The sequence below is a fragment of the Nicotiana attenuata genome, unplaced genomic scaffold (genome assembly GCF_001879085.1).
Source record: "Nicotiana attenuata strain UT unplaced genomic scaffold, NIATTr2, whole genome shotgun sequence".
Lineage (NCBI taxonomy): Eukaryota > Viridiplantae > Streptophyta > Magnoliopsida > Solanales > Solanaceae > Nicotiana > Nicotiana attenuata.
In genome coordinates, this window is record NW_017670295.1 from 332,463 (window position 1) to 341,538 (window position 9,076).

Sequence of the window (9,076 nt, forward strand, 5' to 3'; positions counted from 1 at the left end):
AATTGCTTCCACTTCTACCTTCTCTTCAGCAACTACTTTCTCCATAGAAAAGAACTATTCGATCTTGTACAACCAAGATCTCAAATCTTCCCCAGCAAATCTCATATATTCCATCCTAGATCATCGTGAAAAATTGGAATTGCGACCATTATGGTGACTGGCATCCCTTAATCTCTGAGGACTTCCATCAAATGGCTCTTCTTCATGTTCTAATGGTGTTTTTCCCTTCGTTGACCAGTAGCAGTTGTCACTTGCTCTTGCAACTCAAGTACAATTTGATCTAACTTTTTGAGGTTAGAAACCTCCTCTGCTAAAGTTCCGATCTCTGAAATCATCTTTTGCATCAATTCACGCAATTCACCTACTTCTGATAGTGAATTTTCAGTGACTCTTGCCGTTCCTTTTATCATTGTTGCCAAGGAAAGGATCACTCTGATACTACTGATAGCTTAATTGCAGGAATTCACTAAAGAACTCGAGGATCAAGCTGCTGATTCAGGAACTTAGCGGAGAAGTTCGAGAATTTCAGCAATGGCGATGAGAAAAGTTGTGGGTTTAAGAGAAATATGAGAGAAGAGAGTATTCAGGAAAATTGTAATGGAAATCTTGTTCAATTATTGTTGACCCAAGAATAGGTGAAGTTTTGAAGATTGACAAAAGAACTCAGACATGGACCAGGTCCATCTTGTGCAGCACAGTCATGATCGACCCAAACATGTGAGATGCATGTGAAGGAGATAAATCTAACTTATCAGAAGTAATATCTCCCGATCTGATCGAAAAGGTTGCATATTGATAAGGAGAGAAAGACTCCTTACATGAAGAGAACACAGTTGAGATCGAGATAGTGTTAGAGTTTGAGATCATCTTGAACTCTTCTACGATAGAAGAGTAGCATTTGAATTCCGGTCAATCTCTGATTACTAACCTATTAAATATTAGTGTTGTTCTCTTTTACAGGTAATGCACATAAGCAGAAGTTAAACTTAAATTGAGAGCAAAAGAGCAAGGCGATTTTGCAAGCAATTTATGTATGATTCAAGTGTGTAATCCTGAAGCTACTTGAACAAGATAGAAGAACCAGTTTCAAGTGTCTGTCTTTCATTCTAGTTCAATTGTAGTAGGTGTTTTTACTTTGTACGTTTCAGCTTTCATAGATGCAATTGTATTAGGTACCTAGAGTGTTCAAGTTAGAGTTAACTTGAAGTTATCGCAACAGTTGAGGCTGTGTGCCACAACGGGATTAGAGTTAATCCTTAGGTTTACAAAGTGTTTTGTAAATGCTGTTTTGGCTCAGTGATTTTAGTGGAAGTTTGGGAAATCCTACCGAGTAGCAGGTCGTGGTTTTTTCACCTTTTGAGCCAGGTGTTTTCCACGTAAAAATCTCTGTGTTCTTTATTTTCTTTATTTGTTATTCCGCAAATAGTAGTAGTTGGAACACATAGAAGAACCAGGTCCTTCTATAGTTCAGTTAAGCGAAAATTGGGTACCACACAAGTCACCCTCCTCTTGTGTGGTATTGACATTTAAAACTTCAATTGGTATCAGAGCAGGTTATCCTTGAAGAGGTTAACACCTTAGGAAAAGATCAAGATGAGTGCACTACCTGGAAACTGGGAAGGGCAATCCATTGCTAGGCCTCCACTCTTTAATGGTCAGTACTATTCTTGGTGGAAGAACATGATTAGAGATCACATCATAGGAGAAGACTATGAACTCTAGGACATAGTCACTGATGGTCCCCTGGCGACTACAAAGAAGAATGCTGAAGGAGTGGACGTGCCAAAGACAAGAGCTGACTGCACTGCTGAAGACTTGATGAAATGGGAAAAGAATGCCAAGGCCAAGAAATGGCTTGTGTGTGGATTGGGTCCAGACGAGTACAACATGATTCAAAGCTGTACAACTGCTAAGGAGATATGGGACACTTTACAAGTGGCTCATGAAGGAACTCCTCAAGTAAAGAGATCAAGAGGAACACTGCTATATTCTCAATATGAGAATTTCACTATGAAGGAAGGAGAAACTATCCAGGAGATGTACACAAGGTTCACAACATTAACAAATGAACATAAATCTCTTGGGAGAATTATCCTTGAAGAAGACAAGGTTGAGAAATCTTGACAAGGGTCCTACCGGTGACTAGGGAAAGCAAAATCACTGCTATTCAGGAATCAAAGAACATTGCTACTCTCAAGTTGGATGAACTGATTGGAAACCTCACTGCCTATGAATTGAGAAGGCAACAACAACAACAACTACCCAGTAAAATCCCATATAGTGGGGTCTGGGGAGGGTAATGTGTACGCAGACCTTACCCCTGCCCCGATAGGGGCAGATAGGCTGTTTTCGATAGACCCTCGGCTCAGAAAGACGAGAATTCATTAGTAACTCCAATAGAAATCGTAATAGTAACAGAAACATAAAAACCGAAAGATGAATGACATGCAATAACAGTGACCATAATCTAAGGCCCGGGGCTAAGACAAACAACAAGAATAGTGTGGGTCCAACATAAACTGTAAGCCATCTAAGACCAATCCTAATCCAACCCCGCCTCACCCCCAGAATAAAGTAAGGAAAGCTTTACTACCCCTATCCTACAACCCTAATGCTTGACCTCCAGGCCTTCCTATCAAGGGCCATGTCCTCGGAAATGAGCAGTCGTGCCATGTCCTGCCCGATCACCTCTCCCCAATACTTCTTAGGTCTCCCTCTACCTCTTCTTGTACCCACCACGACCAATCGCTCACACCTCCTCACCGGTGCATCGAGGCTTCTCCTCTGTACGTGCCCAATCGCTTTCCGCATCTTGTCATCCACAGGGGCGACACCCACCTTCTTCCAAATATCTTCATTCCTAATCTTGTCTATCCTAGTGTGCCCGCATATCCACCTCAGCATCCGCATCTCTGCTACTTTTATCTTCTGAATATGGGAGTTCTTAACCGGCTAGCACTCTGCCCCATACAACATGGCCGGTCTAACTACATCTCTATAAAACTTACCTTTGAGTGTCGGTGGCACTTTCTTGTCACACAAGACTCCAGATGCAAGCCTCCATTTCATCCAGCCCGCCCCTATGTGGTGAGTGACGTCCTCGTCGATCTCTCCATCCCCCTGAATCATCGACCCAAGGTACTTGAAGCTATCTCGCTTGGGGATGGCCTGTGGCCCAAGCCTCACGTCCCCGCCTACATCCCTCGACTTAGCGCTAAACTTGCATTCCAGGTACTCTGTCTTAGACCTGCTCAATTTGAAACCCTTAGACTCGAGAGTCTGTCTCCAAACCTCCAATCTCTCGTTAACACCGATCCTCGTCTCGTCAATTAGAACTATGTCGTCAGCAAACAACATACACCATGGCACCTCCCCTTGAATATGGTATGTCAAAGCATCCATCACCAAGGCAAATAAGAACGGGCTAAGCGCTGAGCCTTGGTGTAATCCCATAACAACCGGGAAATGCTCCGAGTCGCCTCCCACCATCCTAACCTTAGTCTTAGCTCCATCATACATGTCGTTGATCGCTCGTATGTAGGCTACCGGCACGCCCTTCGCCTCAAGACATCTCCAGAGCACCTCCCTAGGAACCTTATCATACGCTTTCTCCAAGTCAATAAACACCATGTGCAGATCCTTCTTCTTATCCCTATACTGTTCCACCAACCTCCTAATAAGGTAGATAGCCTCCGTAGTGGAGCAGCCCGACATGAACCCAAACTGATTGTCGGATATAGACGTCGTCTTCCTCACCCTCACCTCCACCACCCTCTCCCAGACTTTCATGGTATGGCTAAGTAACTTGAACCCCTATAATTGTTACAACACTGGATATCACCTTTGTTCTTGTACAACGGTACCACTGTACTCGACCTCCATTCATCCGGCATCCTCTTCATTCTAAAAATTACATTGAACAACCCAGTCAACCATTCCAATCCTGCTCAACCCAGACACTTCCAAAACTCAACCGGAATTTCATCTGGCCCGGTCGCTCTACCCCTACTCATCTTACGTAACGCCCCCACGACCTCCTCCACCTTAATGCGCCTGCAATACCTAAAATCTCGGAGACTCTCCGAATGCCCCAAGTCCCCTAGCGCTATATCCCGGTCCCCCTCCTCATTCAGAAGACCATAAAAGTACGTCTGCCATCTCTGCTTGATCTGGGACTCTCCCATCAATACTCTACCATCCTCGTCTTTGATGCACTACTTGGTCCAGACCCCGGGCCTTCCTCTCCCTCGCTTTAGCCAGCCGAAACAACTTCCTTTCCCCGCCTTTCTCCCCTAATTCCTCGTATAGACGGCTAAACGCTGCATTCTTAGCCTCCGTGACCGCCAGCTTTGCCTCCTTCCTAGCCACTTTGTACCTCTCTCTATTCGCACTCCTCTCCTCCTCGCTTGTGCTCCCTGCTAACTTCGCGTACGCTACCTTCTTCGCCTCCACTTTACCTTGGACTGTGTCATTCCACCACCAGTCTCCTTGAGGCCTGCCAGAAAAACCCTTCGATACACCTAGCACCTCTCTCGCCGCCTCCCTCACATAGTTCGCCATCGTCGACCACATAGTGCTCGCGTCTCCACTTCTCCTCCAAGATCCCATAGCGGATAACCTCCCCTCCAACTCCTGGGCTTTGTCCTTGGTTAAAGCTCCCCATCTAATCCTCGGTCGGCCACGAGCATACCTCTTCTTCCTCTTCATCATAATGCCGATGTCCATCACTAAGAGCCTATGCTGAGTCGCGAGGGTCTCTCCCGGGATAACCTTGCAATCCTTGCACAACCCTCTATCACACCTTCTGAGGAGAAGGTAATCGATCTGAGTCTTCACCGCCGAACTCCGGAAAGTAACCAGATGCTCCTCCCTCTTCGGAAAAGTCGAGTTCGCAATCACCAGCTCGAAAGCCTTAGCGAAGTCTAACAGCGAAGTACCTCCTCCATTCCTATCCCCAAAGCCAAAGCCACCATGCACCTCGCCATAACTATTAGCAGTAAAATCCCCTCCAATAAATAGCCTTTCAGTAGGTGGAATACTACGCACAATCTCGTCCAAGCCCTCCCAAAAGCGCCTCTTAACCTCCTCATCCAAGCCCGCTTGCGGCGCGTAGGCGCTAACGACATTGAGGGTGCACTCACCGATCACCAGCTTAATAAACATTAGCCTATCATTCACTCGCCTAACCTCAACCACAGACTCTCTAAGATCCCTATCCACCAAGATACCCACTCTATTCTTACCCCTCACGACTCCAGAGTACCACAACTTATACCCATCCGCATTCCTCGCCTTCGTCCCTGCCCACCTAGTCTCCTGGACACAAGCTATATTAACCTTTCTCTTCTAGAGAATCTTTGCCAACTCAATAGACTTACCCGTCAGCGTGCCTATGTTCCACGACCCGTTCCTCAATCTACACGCTCCCTCTTTCCCCTTACCCTCCTTTTCTCTCGTCCCAACCCCTGACCCCCTCCCCACCCCCCTACTCTCCCCTGGTCTCCCTCGAGGACATGACCTTACTCTACCATCCCACACCATAACCACTATACCTACAACAAACTCCGGAAAACACTAACACGGACCCAAACTAGAAAATAACCGGTTGCAACTACAGAAATTCTAATAATATGCTTAAAGTGATGCTAACTAAATAGCCACAAATTAACTAACATAGAGAAAGAGACAAGAAAACGGGAGGTACCAACTCCAGATGGAAAGAACCTGGAAATATGACTTGATGCGCCCGGTGATGCTCCTTTCTACTCGCCCGTATGCCTCGCGCTTGCCTGGGCAGCCGCAGCAATTCCCGCGAATACAACCCAGGTGCTTTGGAACCCGACGTCCAGCCCTTTGTGACTGCCAAGTGGCCTGCTCTGCTTTGCCTGTGCACCTCCCACCCGTCACCAAACAGCCACCAAAAATGCTACCTGAAACACACACAACACACCACGGGACCAAGAAAAGGAGGGGACTGTCACCGGAACGGTCGTCGGAAAACAGTGTTGGTCCGAGAAACAATGATACGGCGAAGAAATGTTTGAAGAAAGGGAAACACCGACGAGGGTGGTCTGGTTGGGTCGAAAAAGTAGAAGGAAGATAAGACGGTGCCGGTGGGTCGCCGGCCTAGCTGCTGCTAGGGTTAAAAGAAAGAGAAAGAAAGAGAGGGGCACGGGCAGAGAGAAAGGAGAAAGAGAGGAGAGATAAAGAGAGGGACGCGGGGAGAGAGAAAGGAGAGAGAAAGGAGACGAGTACTTACCTGGATGAGTGCCGGCGTCGCTGTGGGTTTGCCGATGGATTTGCCGGAGAAGATGATGAAGATGTTACCGTTATTGAAGAGAGAGAAAAGAGAGAGGCAGAAGTCAATAGTCCGTTCCCATATACATTATTCAGATTATGACGAATTCTTGAAAGATAGAATTTAGATCTTCAAAACATTAGGCTTGATTCTTGAGCATCAAAAGCTAAAACACCCACTTAAGTAAGACTGTTTAGAATCTACTGAATTGAGAAGGCAAACCATGAAAATGGATTCACCCAAGAAGGAAAGGAGTTTAACTCTCAGAATAGTTGAAGGTGCAGATTTGGAGGATGATGAAATGTCCATGATCACAAGGGATTTCAAAAAGTACCTAATGAGAGAAAAGGGTTCTTCAAGAGGTACAACCTTCAACAAACCAAGGGCTCCTAAGAAATAGACTAACTAGGGTTGTTACAAATGTGGCAAGACTGATCACATGATCAAGAACTGTCCTCAATGGGAAATTGAATGGAAGAAGGAAAGGGCTGAATGAAGGAACAGGAAGAAGGAACAGGTTCAACCCAAAAGGAACAAAAGATCAACAAAGGCTATGGATTCTGCTTGGGGAGAAACATCAGATGAGGATTTAGAAGATGAAGCTGGAGATGAACAAGCACTTATGGCCATCGGAGAATCAGATGATGAACAAGAGGTAAGTGTGCTTCATCTCAAAGATAAGATTAAATTTCTGTCTAAAGAAAGGTTGTCTGAACTATTGCTAGACTTCATCGATGAGTCTGAGATAATTAATAATGAGAAGGAAGGGCTGTCTAGGGAGTGTGTGATCTTAAAAGCCAAGTGCAAAAATCTAGAATCTAGGGCTAATGAGAGTGACAGTAAAAATGCTGAGTTGAAGAACCAGGTTCTTGAACTTGACACCAATGTCCCAGAACTTAGGTCTGAAAATCTAAAACTAAAATTAGGAACAGGTAATAAGAAAGCTGATCACACACATCTCACCTTAAAAGAAAACCTAAGAAAAATGAATGATAAGTTGTACAGGAAAGATGAGCAGATAAGAGTCTTGAAAGAAGACCTAGGGAAGGTAAAGCATGAACTAGACAGAACCTACAAATGGAATAAGGCTTCTGATGCACTATCCTGGCTACAAGAACATCACAGTAGCAACAAGAGAGGACTTGGCTATGGGGCCCAAGCACCTAAGTGGGACCCCAAAAGCAAGTACCTCACTCTTCCTGAAAATAAAATCTGCACACACTGTGGCAAGACTAGTCATTACAAAAATGAATGTAATGCAAAATAAAAGGCCAGTCAAAAGAACAAAACCTTTGTTCAAGAGAAAAATAGGCTGCCGGGGTGGGCTAAAAGGAATTTGATTTACCCCTTTGCCTATAGAAAGGGACCCAAACTAGTTTGGGTTCCTAAGACTAACCCCTGATTTCTTTTTGCAGGTCCAAGTGAAGGGAAGTAGCTCAAAATTATGACTGAAAGCAAGAACCAGTTTCTTTCACTTGAGGACTTAAAAAAAGGTAATGTCTCCTTTGGAAATGGGATGAAAGGTGAGATTATTGGGGTTGGAAAGGTAGGTAAGACAGACTCACACTCCATTAAGAATGTCTACTTGATAGATGGCTTGAAATATAGCCTAATCAGTGTATCACAATTGTGTGACAGAGGTAACCTTATAGCATTTAGCTCTACCAAATCCTTTGTGATTAATCTTACCACTGACAAGATTGTTTTACAGGGAAAAAGAGTTAACAATATTTACATTGTAGAATTGTCCACTCTCTCAGAAAATGAACTCACTTGCTTGAGTGTGTTGGACAATGATTCCCTCTAGTGGCACTAAAGACTTGGTCATGCAAGTTTGAATCAACTCAACAAACTAGTCTCCAAGGACTTGGTGATATGGTTACCTAACATCAAGTTCAAGGAAGACAAAGTTTGTGAGGCCTGTGCCAGGGGGAAGCAGGTAAGATCATCCTTTAAAAGCAAGAAAATGGTAAGCACAACCAGGATGTTGGAACTGGTTCATATGGATCTCTGTGGTCCAATGAGAACATTGAGCAGAGGTGGTAAGAAATATGTGATGGTACTTGTTGCTGATTATTCTAGGTTTACCTGGGTACTATTCTTAACATCTAAGGATGAAGCATTTGACATGTTTACTGCCTTTGTTAGAAAAACTCAGAAACAACTAGGTAATCAACTTGCATCAATCAGGTCTGATCATGGAACTGAATTGAAAATGCTAAGTTTGCTGAATTTTGTGATGAGCTTGGTATAGATCATAATTTCTCTGCCCCTAGGACTCCTCAACAAAATGGAGTAGTTGAAAGAAAGAACAGGACTCTTGAAGATATGGCTAGGACTATGCTTCTTTATAGTAAACTGCCCCATAGCTTCTGGGCAGAGGCTGTAAATACTGCATGTTATATCATTAATAGATGCATGACTAGACCTCTTGTAGAGAAGACTCCCTATGAGTTACTTAAAGGGAGAAAACCAAATATATCCCATCTTAGGGCATTTGGATGCAAGTGCTTTGTGCACAATAATGGAAAGGACTCCCTAGGTAAGTTTGATCCCAGAAGTGATGAGGGAGTATTCTTGGGATATTCTTCACATAGCAAAGCTTATAAAGTGTTCAATAAAAGAACTTTGTGTGTAGAAGAAAGTGTGCATGTAGTTTTTGATGAAACTAACATTCTTTCTGAGAGACAGGAACATGAAGATGAAGCTATTGGTCTGGTAAATGATTTGAGTGAAGTCTCAACTCAAGCTAAAGTTTCACCAAAAGAAGGAACAGGT

At 44.2% G+C, this 9,076-nt stretch overlaps 1 protein-coding gene across 1 annotated transcript in view; it reads right to left on the bottom strand.

Annotated features, from left to right (window-relative positions):
• Positions 1-209: 209 nt before the first annotated feature.
• The window catches only part of LOC109237393, a 9,246-nt gene continuing 379 nt past the window's right edge, over positions 210-9,076 (bottom strand). The window contains exons 2-4 of the mRNA XM_019403700.1: positions 5,725-5,930; positions 4,376-5,316; positions 210-441 (exon numbers count right to left, since the gene is read on the bottom strand). Of these exons, the coding sequence (XP_019259245.1) occupies positions 210-441; positions 4,376-5,316; positions 5,725-5,930 (1,379 nt within the window). The remainder of the gene's footprint in view (positions 442-4,375; positions 5,317-5,724; positions 5,931-9,076) is intronic.